Below are 15,164 nucleotides of genomic sequence, written 5' to 3' on the forward strand. Positions count from 1 at the left end.
CTAAGAAAATCAATTGTTACAGCATTGTATAGTTATCTAATCCTTAGCATAAACTTGATAAATGGGGAGAGGCCAGAGAATGAGAATGACAACTGTCAGTGCTCCTCTAAAAAAAGGACATGCTTTTCCACCAACTTGTCCCTTACTGGCATCACAATGGCAAATGTAAGTAAATAGCTTGAAAATACATCCAGCAAAAGACACATACTGTATTCTCCTTCCACTGGGCTAATTATATGGGGATGGTGGTCTCAATTTCCATAGGAAAAAGACCTGCCACACTTTTATTTCAAAGGGTATCACAAATATCCGTAAAATCTCATTGAAGGTGTTGTTAACAGAAATTAATTATGTTCTGGGATAAGCTGTGGTTGTAAAAGAACAACTAGAACAATTGTCCAGAAAGAGGGAAATGACACGTCTTCTTCACATGTTGATTTAATGAGGTATCAAAACTAACATTTCACTATCAAATTCTTCTATTTCCAAGCATTAAGAGACAGAATTATAGCATTATACTAGGAATTCCCATACCAGCACCACAAGACATGAGTGGACACCAGCATCCTGACACTAATACAATGGCACAATTGACACCAGCCAATTGTATACATGAGCCAACATCTGTACTGGTGCACAGATTTCTGCCCAACTGCCACAGCAAGAATGTATAAGGGTTTTTGCACCATACTATTAGCACAAAAATGAAAGGTTTCCCTTCAGCATTGAACAGTTCCTCATTTAGAAGAAACCAAACTTAGCTTAAACTTACAGGAAGCATTGCTTCAGCCCATTCGCCATGTCCTCTTTGAAGCAGCTTAATTCTTTCTAGGTCATAACAAACTTGGACAAGATCACCCACTTGAAATTGTGAGGTACCGCCTTCAGCACCTTGAGCAGCATCTCCACTTCGGACAACGTTGGCTTTGGTGAGAACAGCAGGGTTAAAAGTCCACCTGAAAAGTATCAATGGCCATGAAACATTATGATGAAGTGTTTAGTGTTTATATTAACTGTATAGCTACATTACTAACCAATCTTAACCCACATCTGCCAGTCTACAACTGGTTGATTTTGCAAGAATCCAATATGTCTCCATGGTTGTATCTAGTAGTTTAAGAGTATCCCTCAAATGTTTAAAGTAAAATGAAAAGGATTAATGTAGTCACATTTCTGTAATAAATTACTGGCCCCACATGCTAATTCAATTTGATAACTGACTCCCAAGGCTGACTCCCATTAAGTATCCCAGACAAGAAATAAAGGCAGAATGTACCTATTGCCACTTGGATACTGAACAACAATGTCATGATCTTCATCTATGCCACAAACTGTGCCAGTAGTAGTTAAAGTTTCAAACATTCCATCAGTCCATCCTCCGTGGCCATGCTGTAAAGACTGAACAATCTCCAAGTCCAGATCAATGTTTACTAGATCACCGATCTGCAGTCCACCAGGATTTCGGTTACCGTTTTGTTCACCTAAAGTTAGAATTTTAAAAAGACAAGGTAATGTTTAGGAATCCTCATTCACTCTCACAAATAACAAAACTACCAACTGGATCCGTTGCAGTGCTAAAGCTCTCATTCTGGTAGTGCAATGATTTAACCTTGGCAGAGCAGAATTTCCTCCCCTTCTCTTTCTTGTGCACCCAGTAAATCTGGGAGCTTCCTCACAACCCTGCAGAGGAGATTTGGGAAGGAGCAGGGCAAGGAGAAGAGGTAGTGTAACCAGCAAGCGGTGAAATGTATGTAGAAATCAACTCACTAAGCAATATAGATAATAGTATCACCATTACAGTGGTGTCCTGCAAGACATATGCCTCACAAGACAAAAAACTCACTAGACAAAAGGGTTTTCCGTTTTTCGAGGTGCTTCGCAAGACGAATTTCCCTATGGGCTTGCTTCGCAAGACGAAAACGTCTTGCAAGTTTGCTTTCTTTTTCGTAAAACTGTTAATACCCGGGGAATCCGCGCTCCGCAAGACGAAAAAATCGCAAGACGAAGCGACTCGCGGAACGAATTATTTTCGTCTTGCGAGGCACCACTGTACAGCTAACAGAAGTAGCATACAGCTAGGAATTGTTAACTATGATAAATACTAGACAAAAAAGTATTTTTACCTTGAGTCAATTCCCTACTAGGTTATGCACACACACAGGGTTGTATCGAATGCTGCACCAGCAGGGTTCCACTGGTACAATGGGATTTCTGTTTCTCCTCCTCACCCCAATCCCAACTCTAAATCTGTGGAAGGGGGTCCACTCAACCCTTTATAACTGTTTCTGATGATTTGTGGGAAGCTAGAGGAGACATTCCATTGCACGCACAGAATTCCACTGCATCACTGGAGCTCCAGTATTGGATACAACACAAAGACTTAGGTCAAAATAATCACAGAGCAAAATTCAAATTATGTTACATTTAACTCACCAAGCACAGGGCAGTGGTCTCTGTAGAAGGACCCTCCTTTCGCATCCTGAACACATTTAAGGTCTGACTAAAATAAAACAAATGCAGAGACAGAGACACAGATCTTTAGCTTTAAGTATCTGAATACTTAAATACTGAGCCAGAATTTGTATCACAGTAGTAATAGAGTATCTAGACCATTTTTGCAACATGCTTCCCCCTAATGTTCCTTACGTTATATCCTTCCTTCTGTGGCCTATGGAAATTTGAAAAATAGATGACTGTGCTTTGTGACAGATACTGTTTCAAGTGCTAATTCAAGAGCACTATAAAGGGAAATGCTAGTCCTGTTGATTTGGATGTAATTTTAAATTTTATATGGCATTTTTGTTTGGTTTTATGTAGTATTGTTGTAAACCACTGATATATTTTATGAATAAAATATATGAAAATAAATTAATGCTTTCATCAATAATCCTGTTCATGTCATGCACCCTCTCAATCAGAGTCAACTCACAGAAGGCTTTGTCCAACACTATCATCCTTTGTTTCACCAGTCTAATAGTACCATGTTGTATTAAAGTTTCCCAAAATAGTCTGCAAAAGCTTAACTTGTATTTTTAAAAGTGAAAATAAACTCTCTATGCACAGTAGTTAAATAGTTTTACCAAAATTTATGGTTTCTAGAATTTTGAACAAGCACACTGAAGTATTCTGGGTGCTATTTTATCCTTTACAGGATACATAAGCAACTTATTTTAAAAAGTAATCACTACTGAATATACCATAGATAGCAGCAAATTCTAGTATGTTTCTTCTTCCCTAACTCTTGCTTTCACTATTCCTAATCCAAATAGCAGCCATCTGGTGCTATCTCTGAAGCAATTCCCATTGGGTAAAGGTCATTCAACACATGTACACTAAAGTGTGAAGCGAACAGGAAGAGTCTTCTAATCTGTATCATCTGGAACTAGAGGAGTAAACAAAGGAACAGGTGGTGTATAGGCCAGCCATGTGCTGTTCAAAAATCTTTCTCTTTCTTACTTGAGAAAAAAAGGTCCCAAGTACTAAACTTGAGGTACTGGCAGATTGCATGATGAAAAGAATATGTCATCCACCAAGTTATATGAACGCACACCAGAATGATCCTAAAAAATGAAAGGCTGCTAACAGATTACCTCAGAACCAGAACATTTATTTAAAAAATACCTCAAGTGCAAGGCAAAACACATATGCATTTATTCACAGCACGCTGCGATGTTACAAATATGCTTGCTATAATCTGACCCTATATTTCTAAGGATTCATTGAAATGCACTGCTCTTTTTTTCACTCCTCTCACCAATTCAGTGTGATCAGAAAGAATCAAAGCATGTACATGAAAAACAAATGACTGAGCTGCTTCCAATAGCTAGACATGTCTTTGCTTAAATAGGAAGGAAGCAAAAAAAAAAACCTTCCAAAAGAGGATTCTAGACTCAAATGATACTTTCTATTCAGAAACAATTGTTTCAAAATAAAACTATTTCCTTCAGAATTTAGGAGAAAGGTGAATTTAAATACAACAGCCAACACATAAGGAATAAAAGTATAATCATAGTTACACATTAGTTACAAAATTTTGGCACTGGCATAAAGGAAACTTTTCCTGCATACAAAATAAATCGCAAGTAAGGGACAACTGAAAATTAGTAAATCACTGTTTCCAAATAGAAAAGGAGGGGTGAAGTTTGATTAGACAATATTTGTGTAAAGTACTAAGACTACTAAGCGCAGTAACAGTAAACTGAGATTTTAAAAAAGGGAATAATGACTTCACTAATGTGAAGAAATACATTTGAAATACTATTATAGCAGGTATGGTCATGTTTAATGAGTCCCATTTAACACATTACTTTATTCTGCTGAAACATAGTATTTCTCAGTTTGCTACATAGCATTGTGTCAAACTGGAGAAAAGTAAAAACTGTCCCAGTTTTGCCAAAGATTCTGTAGTATTATTGGAATCACATGGGAAGTTCACTTCTAAAACTTGAAATTAGTCAAACTTCAAAGAGCACTAAAATACTATGAAACTATCCAAATGTTTACTACAGCCTAGGATGTAAATAAATTAACATTATATTAGGGAACTAAACTCTTTTTAGCAATTTTCTCATTTATTTTGTTGTAAATAAGTATCTTATTTACAAAACTAAATGCCTCTGATTGGAATAGAAGCTAGCTCATAAGTTGTAAGTAGTTTGCATGTTTAATGAACTGAGACCAGACTTATGCATATGCATGAGTTGTCCCTACAGCTGTAGGAACAATGAAGTGGCTAATAGCATGCAAACTGACAGAAGGATATAACAAAAGAAGATAATAGCACAGTGCAAGGCATTTTTACTGTTCCCCCATGAAGCAATTTTACTCTTTGTATTGCTTTACTCCTTACCATGCCCTCAAAGCCAACTCTGTAAAGGTTTTTAGCGCCATTGTCCCATAAAACATATGCTGCACTGTGTGGACTTGATGCACTCCAGTCTTGGATTTCAGTGACCTAGCAAAGTAAAGAAGAGGAATGGGAGTATGTTGCCAAAAAAGTAAATAATCTTTATCCACAACATATAGATAAGAATGCTTCCATTTATTAATCATTTGCTTAAAACAGTTGTGCAGCACGTTTGACTTCCCAGATGTTGCTGAACAACAACTCCCACCATCTCTGACCATAGGATGTGCTTGCTAGGGCTGATAGGAATGGAAGGCCAAAGGTTACCGCGTCCTAATTTAAGACATTTATGTGCTACCTGTTGAAAAAGTTCAAGACAGCCAAGAAACAAAGTTATAATATATAAATAAAAATATGAAAACCCCAAAAAAACTACAACATCATTATTTAAAAATACATTAAGGCAGCACCAAAAAATGGAAAGATAAACCCCTTAACAGCCAAAGGTTTTCAAAAAGGAAGCTCTTCACACGGCATCAGGGAATGGCCAAGGCGGCTCTCTCTCTGGGAAAGGAGTTCCAAAGCCTGGGCACTGACCCCCCAAAGCCCTCTTCTCTGCTCTTAGAAAATTTTGGAACACACAGGAGGGTCTCTGTTGGTGACTGAATGCTTGCATATCAGCAAAGCAGCAAGCCAAGTTATGCCTCAATATTTACACACATTTAGAGGAAGAGTCTTAATTTTCAAACTAAAATCAGCTATAAGTACCATGTCTTTCCTTAGACACAAGAAAACAGACAAACCTCCATTTTATGTTTTTAACCAAGTAACAAAAGTGGAGCTTTCCTTCAATTTAAACATTAGTGAAGTAAGTTTACACAAAATATAAAAACACTGGACAACCAATAAATTCACAACATAGCAAAACATAAAACAGCTTAATTTGTCTTAAAAACCTAGCATATCAAGATAAGCATGATTTTATTTAGGAAAGGCTTTAACACAAAGAGAATTTCATTAAGAATGTGTACACCCCATGCACACATACCCGGATCCCATTCAGGGCCCAATCTGGCACTTCAAAGCAGCCTCAATCCAGCACACATCTAGACCAGAGCTAAATCAAGAGACTTGCTGACTTTAATCAGGGTTTAAAACACTAATTAAACATGCAATCATGGGGAGTAGGTGATGTATGCATCTCCTTCAACCCCTTGACTCCCCCACCCCCTTTGGATGGGCCCTGGATGCTCTGGGCAAGCACAATCAAACATGGGACTGCTTCAACCTACTCTAGCTAAATGCCAGGTCAATCCAAATTGGTCTGGGATTCAGCGTGAGCCAGTGTACAGTTCTAAATTATGTATCTGGGTGCCACTACAAAAAAGGCAGTTTCTGTACTCAAATAGGTCTGATTTAGTGAAAGGTCAGAGTCTAGAATGAAGATCCCAAATCCAGTTGGAGAGGTTCATATAAGCATAAAAGGTAAAGGGGCCCCTGACCGTTAGGTCCAGTCGCAGACAACTATGGGGTTGCGGCGCTCATCTCACTTTATTGGCCGAGGGGGCCGGCGTACAGCTTCCGGGTTATGTGGCCAGCATGACTAAGCCGCTACTGGCGAACCAGAGCAGTGCACAGAAATGCCATTTACCTTCCCGCCAGAGCAGTACCAATTTATCTACTTGCACTTTGACGTGCTTTCGAACTGCTAGGTTGGCAGGAGCAGGGACCGAGCAACGGGAGCTCACCCCGTTGCGGGGATTCGAACTGCCGACCTTCTGATTGGCAAGCCCCAGGCTCTGTGGTTTAGACCACAGCACTACCCACGTCCCGTACATATGAGCATAAATGGGCCTTAAATAACTAGGTCCCAGACCATTTCACAGTTAGGAAAAAAGTAAAAGCCAGCACCTTAAATTGAACCTTGAAACAAAATGGTAACCAGTGTAACTGGCGTAAGATAGTGTTAAATGGTCTTGCTCCTATCATCATCTTAGCAGCGACATGTTGAACCAAATAAAGCTTCTGGTTGTCGTTAATGGCAACCTGATTTAAAGGATATTGCATTAATCCAATCTGAGTGTTACCGCTGCTGATGTAGGCTGGTTTTTCCATTTAAGGTTGCAACTGGAGAGTCATCCAAAACCACTAGCAGACACTCCTGACTACTAACATGACCTGAGCATCTAGGGTTAGCATCAGATCCAGAATCCAAAAGCTGAAAACTTGGGTCTGTCAGAGGGAGCATAATTCTATCCTGTTCAATAGAATTCCCCACTAACAGTACCTCTACCTTGTCTTGATTATGCTTCCATTTGTTTGCCCCCATCTATTCCAGTATTGCCTAACAATGGCTTGGGGTGTCTACCACCTCCCTGGAATTATCTGGTAGAAATGTATAAGCAGAGCTGCTACTGGCATTAGCAGCACTTCAGGTCAAACCTCTGGATGATCTTACCCAATGGCTTCCTAGAGATGTTAAAAAGCTTGAGGGACAAAAAGGAACCCTGTAGTACTCTACTCACCAAAACCATGGGGCAGAGCAGCCTTCCCCCAGCACTGCCTTCTGGCATCAACCTTCCAGAAAGGACTGGAGTGGCTGCAACACAAGTGTCCTCAGCTCCAAATCAGCAAGCCAAACCAGACACAATACCAAGGCTGATCCAGGAGAATCAGTAGGTACACACATACCAGACACCCAAATCTATCCCTCAAAGGACAATAAAGATATTTTCTTGGCACCAGGCCAAAAAACATATTACAATGGATTCAAGCAATTGGCATTATTCAGTACTAATTGGAGAAACCACCAAACATTTCAATAGCAAGTTTAAAGGCAAGTTAGAAACTGGATGGTAGTTAAGGGTCAGTCAGTCCCTCCCTCCCTCCCCCCCCACAAAGGGTCTCAATAGGTCTTCATTTACCACATTTCTCTTAGAGAAGCATAAGTCACTTCTGTGGTACAGGTAGTCCATGGGCAGGCTCTACTTAACTATGAGGGACCGGGATCAAGAATACAAGAATACATACGTAGACTGTCCATGTCCTCAGTGCACCTAGTGTATCATCTAGACATGTAACAGTAGAAAAGTAATCACTATAACATGACTAGATGGTACACTCACTATATCCATATTTGGCTCTGCTACTATGATGAGATCCAAGTTGGTACAGATACTAGCATCTTGACCTGTAAAATGTATTGACAGCCCCTCTTCCAGAGGGGGATGAGGGCCTCAGCAAGATTGTCAAATACCTCAGCAGAAAAATCCCCCAGACACCAAGAATACATTTGAATCTGTAAATGCCCACAGGTGCATCAATGCAACAGGTCCACCAATTCTGAAGAATCATTTTGTGGCCTGTATTAAAAACCTAACCAGATATTGAACTATGCACGACAAGGGAGTTGTCATATTCTGAACTCTTACTTTGCCTCGACGTCCATTGCCGCCATCCTGATCTTCCCATTGCCAATCAACTCCTCGTACCACCCTGGCACCTGTGAAGATTCCTCTTGCAGTGATTTTCTTTGATTTACGGCGAGACTCCAGCAACACCCTAAAATTTAATATCAAATGGTAAGTTACAAGAAATATCAGATTAAAAACTAGTTGTTCAATAGCAAATCTTTAATTTTCAAGAATCAAAAGGAACTGTTTTGATTAAAACCAGGAGCTCCTTTGCAAGAATGTATGGGATAGAAATTAAATAAAAATAAATTTTAACATGTCTTAAATTTCAATACATTGGACATCTCATTATCTGAGGTGGTGACAAGACCCTTCTATATCCAACACAGTCTCATAATTAGGCATTTTAATGAAAATGAGCATTTAAAACATACCTTTCACTTCCTGGTGTGGTTATTCTGTAAAAGCGATGTCTAAGGTGATGTTTATCCCCATGATAACACACAGTGCATAAGTCATAATTGGTGCATTCTGCACATTTCCATCGAATACCAATTATTGGTTGTTGGCGACACGTATCACACATTGTTCCATCATGTTTAATTCCTGTGGAAAGGAATAGAGTTAGAACAGTATTTTGAAATGCATACATGCAAGCATATGCAATATACAAGAGCACATGCATCAACAGCATATGCATACACAAAACAGCTTGCTAAACAGCCAAGGTTTCCCCACCACTGCTCCATGTAACTGAGAACGCTGAAAAAGCATCACAGCTGATCACTGAAGGCTCCAATACTCAGATGTTCTCAGATGTAGATAGCATTAAACCACTCACCACGTTAGCTACTCTACAATACAATGGAGACAGTAATATATTATCTAAATGTGGTATCTCAATATATCAGAAAGTTTTTAATCACTAGAAATGAACTTATTTGAAAGGAAAGGGACAAAGCATTTTAACAATGCAGTCCCAAGCATGTCTACTCAGAAGTAAACCTCACTGAGATCAGGTAAGTATGCATTAAGTCAGGCTTCCTCAAACTCGGCCCTCCTGATGTTTTTGGCCTACAACTCCCATGATCCCTAGCTAGCAGGACCAGTGGTCAGGGATGATGGGACCTGTAGTCTCAAAACATCTGGAGGGCCGAGTCTAAGGAAGCCTGCATTAAGTACTCTCAGATAAGTATGTATAGCAAGGGTGGGAAAATGTCTTCAGCTCAAGGATCATATTACCTCATAGCAAACCTTCTAGGGGACATGCACCTGTGATGGGCAGGACCAGAAACAAAGGTGGACAAAAGCAACTGATGTCTTACATTTGTACAAGAAGTTACATTCCAGCCACACAAAAATCAGTTCTCTCTATATACCCCGAACACATCGCAGCCCCAAACATTTATCACAGGCCAAAGGTACATTCCAGCCAGGCAAAAACATCCAGGGAGGTTGCAGATCAAGGCTGACAACAGGTGTGGGAGTGTTGGTCAGATACAGGGGCCATCTTGGATCCCTGGGCCTCAGCTGCAATCCCAAAACGTATCCAAGAGTAAGTCCCACCAAACTTAGCAAGCTTACTTCTAAGTATACATTCCACTGTAAATGTAATTTTCAAACTATTCAAAACTCTATTAAAATACTTGCACATATTTTAAAGATATAATTCAACAGCAATGACTTCCCTTGGACTGCTTTAAGTGTTAAGAAAAACTTATGAAACTACTAAGGATGCTAAACATACTCATTTTAGCATGTCCAAAAAGCAACTGTCATGTATATTTACAATTCTGAAACTGCCCAGTTTGTCTGATACCATTTTAGTATCCATTTATTACACTACCAATTAAATTAATTTAAAAAACTTTTAGCTAACCTTTTCACAGAAAAATATAGCAATGGAAAAGTATCTGTCCCTCACAAGGCACAAACTTTATTTTCTGCCCAACTTCTTGCCTAATGGGCAAGTGTGACAGTACTGATAAAATGTTAGGTGATGTTTGTAATCAGCACTGAAAATCCCCCAAAGCAATATGAATATACACATATGCATGCCCTTTACACTTTGCATGTTATGCATCAAGTGTAGAATGCCCTATAACAAAGACTACACTCTTATGCACATTTACTTGGGAGTCACATTATGTTCAATAGGGGCTTCAGAGTAAATATACATAGAATTGGGCTCCATTATTAGTTAATATGCATAATCTGAGAAAAAAGGCTAAGAGTATTTTAATAAAAAAATTGAGCAGGAAAATGTACAAACCACCTGGTTTTGCATGTTACTATTTACTGAGAGGAATGTAGTTTGTTAGCATTTTTGAAATGTCGATTATACCACAGGCACTAAAAACCAATTTGTATCTGTCAAAATAGGGACATCTGCCATTAACATTCATTTGCAAGTTTACTGCTAGAAGGAAGATGCTCAACACAGCTGCATTCACTTTCAAAGAACTCCTTTCAAAGTTATCACAGTCAAAGGCTACAATCCAGCGCACGCTTACTTAGAAGAAGTAAGCACCCCTAAAGACCCAGGGGTGGCTCTTTTGATGAAAGCAGCCAAGGATCGCCCTATAAAATCCCAGACCTAACACCACCAACTGGGAAAAAGTTGCAAGGAAATGATGACTTCCTTTCAACAACGAACGACAAGGTTAGATTTGTAGGTCCCCATTTTCAAGAAGACAGTCGTCCCCACTGTGCTTATTGCAGTTTTATAAATATAATTTTTTTTTGTGCATTCAATAAATAAAAACTTATACCAAGGGCCTATGCTCAACAGAAGCAATAGTTCTACGCATTCTGGTCTGTGAGCAAGCCCACCTGCAGTCAATGAAGCTGACTTCCTAGCAGAACGAGCCCAGGGTCGCGCTTGTCGCCCCTTCTGCGCTGCGTGGCATCCCCACCCGTCCGTTTTCCCCCGAGTCACAGCTTTTTTGGGGGGGGGTGTTGTAGGAAACAGAGTTTCCATCACAGTGAGGAGCCCGAGGGCGGACAAGCCCATCGCAGGCACCAGAGGGCCGCCTGGATGTCTACCGACTATCCAAGCCGGCGCCCCGACGACGCGACGCCAGCCACGGGCAGGGCGAAGCGACATTCCTCCACAAAGAACAATAAGCCCCCTCTCTCTCTCCTTCGAGCCTCGCTGGGAAGCGACCCCCGCCCCACACTCCCCGCTCGGCCCCTGCCTCCCCCTCACCGGTGGGCGCGCTGTCGAGGATGCGCAGGTCGTAGGCTCCCGAGCAGCGGTAGTTGGCGGCCGTGCCGTTGTCCCACACCACGACCACCTCCTCGGGGCTCTCGAAGCTGCGCACGGTGCCCACGTGGCCCTCGCCGCCGTCCTGCTTCCCCCACTTCCAGTCAGGCCCCCTCACGACCCGGGCCCCGACGCCCTCCACCATCACGCGGTTATTCCTCGAGTTGCTCATCCTGCCTCAGCGCTTTCCCCCGACCGCGGCCTCACGGGCCGTTGAGGCCAGTAACGGAAAACAGGGACGTGGGAGGAGGGCCCGAAGGCGGCGTCCACTTCGACGCCGGGGGGCAACAAAGGCGGCGAGCCAGAGCCAGAGCCGGGCCGGCCGGTCTCTCTCACTGGAAAGGGGTGGGGTCGGACGCGGCCTCCGCCAGCGGAGCGCGACGCCTGCAGCTTTACTGGCAGGCTGGCACCCCCCTTTTCCTCCTCGCGATGGTCTCTCCCCTCGCGGAAGGCGCTCGCGCCGCTCCCTACAGGTTCCAAATGCAGGGGCGAACCCGGCGCTTCAGCTGATCCATCCGGGCACCATGGCGGCAGCGCCACCACGGCCTGGCGAATGGAGGAAGGGCGACGTGCCCTCCTGCGCATGCCCCGGTTCTGCCATTTTAGCTGCCGGGGGAGGGAATGGCCCCTCACGGAACAAAGAGGAGAGGCTTCTCAGCGCCACCTAGGGAGCCGAGACGTGTACTGCGTTTTCTAAAGGCGTTTTCTGTTTCCGCTTTCCCTTGAAAACTTTCCAAAAAGGTAAACGGGGATCTTGTCTGAATTGAAAAGTGTTTAGGATTGTTAAGTACACCCGTATAGATTTTCAGCTGCTGTCCATGAGGACTATAGATGCCAGGATCCCCATAACACTGCTGCCCCTTTTAACCGGTATCATCTCATCACACCGAACGCGACCAAGATCTTTCATCCAAAGCGTCCAACTGTTTTTTGATAGTAGCAAAAATGTCCAAATGTCTTGATAGTAGTAAAAGTCATTTAAAGATGATGGCTCTAAAACAAGACTATTACACACCACTCTTATGTGCTTAATAGAGACAGATGCTAGTTCCATAAAATTTATGGGTTCTTGGTACACAAAACTCTGTCCAGGATTACAGCCTGAACGTATCGGGAAAATGATACTGTATGGGCAAAGTACTTGGTGCCAGCAAAGTTTTTATTAAGACAAAAATATATAACCTCAAGAAACCTGGTATTACAGGCATGCCTTACAAATAATAATGTGTTCATTAACTTGTGTGTGTTTTTTTTTAAAAAAAAAAAGCTTTGGAGATTTTACTATTTCATCCACTGGAATTGCATTGAAAGATGTCATCCTTGCGGATATCCTTACTAATAATAGCCTGGTGATAACTTCCAGAGGACTAGCGGGTTAGCGGAGTCTGTAACCTGAAGCGTATGTAACCTGAAGCGTATGTAACCTGAGGTACCACTGTAATGAGCTACAAAGAAGGGTCCGAGCAACGGCAGCTCATCCCGTCGTGGGGATTTGAACCACCGACCTTCTGATCGGCACTTAACTGTCAGGGGTCCTTTACTTTTACTTTTTACAAAAAAGGGTAAGTTACTATGAAACACAGCACACTCCGGATTGGATTGTAACATTTTTATTATGTTGCCCAGAGAAATCTGTTGGTGCAAAAAGCAACCTTTTATTATGACATATATGCCTTTTTTGTACTAAAGTCCACAAGCTTTTGATTGTATGTGTCGCACCAGCTGGCAGCCTTAGAAACTGTCAAACCAAATTCATTACTTTTCCCTTACCACTGAAAACAAAAAACAAGTACAATTCAAATTCCACCCAATAGATGGCAGATACTAGCCATCTAAAGTTGGGGCAGCAGGGGTGGGGGGGATTGTTTTAGAGTGAGAAAACTGCAGGTGGCAACCCCCATTGTTTTCTTTCAGGTCTTGGGCTTCACTGATTCCCTGAGGAAGCCCGATGCAATGTGTCCTGAGTATTAATTAGGGAACTCTATTGTTATACCCCTTCTGCCTCTTTAAAGAATAACTGGATACAAAGCTGCGTCAGTGTATGGTAGCTTTCCCAGCTGTGTGCATACAATACATTTCCTGATACGTAACAGCACCCTTCGTGCAACACATGTACAGCTTCCATTTTCATTCTGATTACCTAGCTAACAATTTCCTTTTAATGGTGCCTTTGTTGTTTTTCCTTATTGCTTCATGGTGCCTTCCTAGCATTCCATCCCAAGCCTATTACAGCTAGCCATTATTCAAATGTGCTGGTCTCAACTTTTGATTTGCTTTGTCATTCTATACATGATGGAATTTTCTTTTGCTTTGCAGGTGCATTCCATGTACCAACTGGGGGCTTAGCTTCTGACACTGAGTAGGTGGGGTGGATGGCTGAAGATGAGATATCATGTGACAGGAGCAGGGTTGTACAGCAAGACGAGATGTACACTGAACATTTATACAGTGGTACCTCAGGTTAAGCACTTAATTCGTTCCGGAGGTCCGTATTTAACCTGAAACTGTTCTTAACCTGAAGCACCACTTTAGCTAATGGGGCCTCTTGCTGCTGCCACGCCGCCGGAGCACAATTTCTGTTCTCATCCTGAAACAAAGTTCTTAACCTGAAGCACTATTTCTGGGTTAGCAGAGTCTGTAACCTGAAGCGTATGTAACCTGAGGTACCACTGTAATGAGCTACAAAGAAGGGTCCGAGCAACGGAAGCTCATCCCATTGTGGGGATTCGAACCACCAACCTTCTGATTGGCACTTAACTGTCAGGGGTCCTTTACTTTTACTTTTTACAAAAAAGCGTAAGTTACTATGAAACACAGCACACTCTGTATTGGATTGTAACATTTTTATTATGTTGCCCAGAGAAATCTGTTTATGTAATAGCATATAAATGTTGTTATTATAAATGAATAAATTTGTTTATCAGAGCAAAACACTTTTATAGATTTTACCATTTTCTTGCCTTTTTTTTTCTTGGCTCATAGTCATTGTGCTTTTTGTTCCCTCAAGGTTTTTCATGCTTTTGCGGTTGATGGCTCCCGTGACCAACTGCATTCTTTCTGCGACACCCCTGTGGGGCTCAGGAGCCCAGTTATGTCACCCCTTGCCTTCCCAGAACATGAAGGGGAATGAAGAGGGCAGAACAAAGAGGGACAAAATGAAGGTGCCTCAGGTTGCTAAGCAGGGACCCAGGGGAGGAGGAGCCTTAAAGTGCAGTGGACCTTCAGTCCTCATTGCGACAAGACCGACTAGGAAGAGCTGCTGTGCTCTTTAGGCCTGATCTGTTTTCTTTTTTTGGGTAAATAATTAACTTTACTGACACCATGTGAGTTATTGCTGACCAGCTCCGGACCCCTGCCTTGACAAGAGCACATTCTTGGCATACAAAATGTCCCAGGTGCAATCTCCAGTTTAAAAAGATATCTAATAGCAAGTGGTGGTAAAGACCTCTGCCTGAGATCTTGGAGAGATCCTGCCAGTCTGTAGACCAGGGGTAGCCAAAATCAGCCCTCCAAATGTGGAAGAACTCCCCATAAGTTCCAGGCAGCACAGAAAATAATTGTGATGAGAGATGTAGTCTGGAAGACACCAGATTAGCTGTCTCTGCTGTAGAACATACTGGTCTGGGTAAACAAATAGCCT

At 41.9% G+C, this 15,164-nt stretch overlaps 1 protein-coding gene and 1 long non-coding RNA gene across 3 annotated transcripts in view; one reads left to right on the forward strand and one right to left on the reverse strand.

Annotated features, from left to right (window-relative positions):
- MIB1 (MIB E3 ubiquitin protein ligase 1) overlaps positions 1–11,918 on the reverse strand; it is a 42,499-nt gene extending 30,581 nt beyond the window's left edge. Inside the window, exons 1-7 of one of the 2 annotated variants that reach the window (XM_081874938.1) lie at positions 11,468–11,918; positions 8,694–8,865; positions 8,278–8,407; positions 4,850–4,954; positions 2,434–2,500; positions 1,277–1,481; positions 773–956 (exon numbers count right to left, since the gene is read on the reverse strand). In XM_081874938.1, the coding sequence (XP_081731064.1) occupies positions 773–956; positions 1,277–1,481; positions 2,434–2,500; positions 4,850–4,954; positions 8,278–8,407; positions 8,694–8,865; positions 11,468–11,696 (1,092 nt within the window). In that variant the 5' untranslated portion in view covers positions 11,697–11,918. The remainder of the gene's footprint in view (positions 1–772; positions 957–1,276; positions 1,482–2,433; positions 2,501–4,849; positions 4,955–8,277; positions 8,408–8,693; positions 8,866–11,467) is intronic. The other variant, XM_081874937.1, reaches the window with a different exon arrangement.
- A 265-nt stretch (positions 11,919–12,183) lies between these two features.
- LOC309349207 lies at positions 12,184–14,380 on the forward strand. The gene is made up of 3 exons (XR_014159818.1): positions 12,184–12,265; positions 13,841–13,975; positions 14,204–14,380. It is a non-coding gene; the product is annotated as an uncharacterized lncRNA (long non-coding RNA).
- The last annotated feature ends 784 nt before the right edge of the window (positions 14,381–15,164 follow it).

This window comes from Podarcis erhardii (genome assembly GCF_964252035.2).
Source record: "Podarcis erhardii genome assembly, chromosome: 8".
Classification (NCBI taxonomy): Eukaryota; Metazoa; Chordata; class Lepidosauria; order Squamata; family Lacertidae; genus Podarcis; species Podarcis erhardii.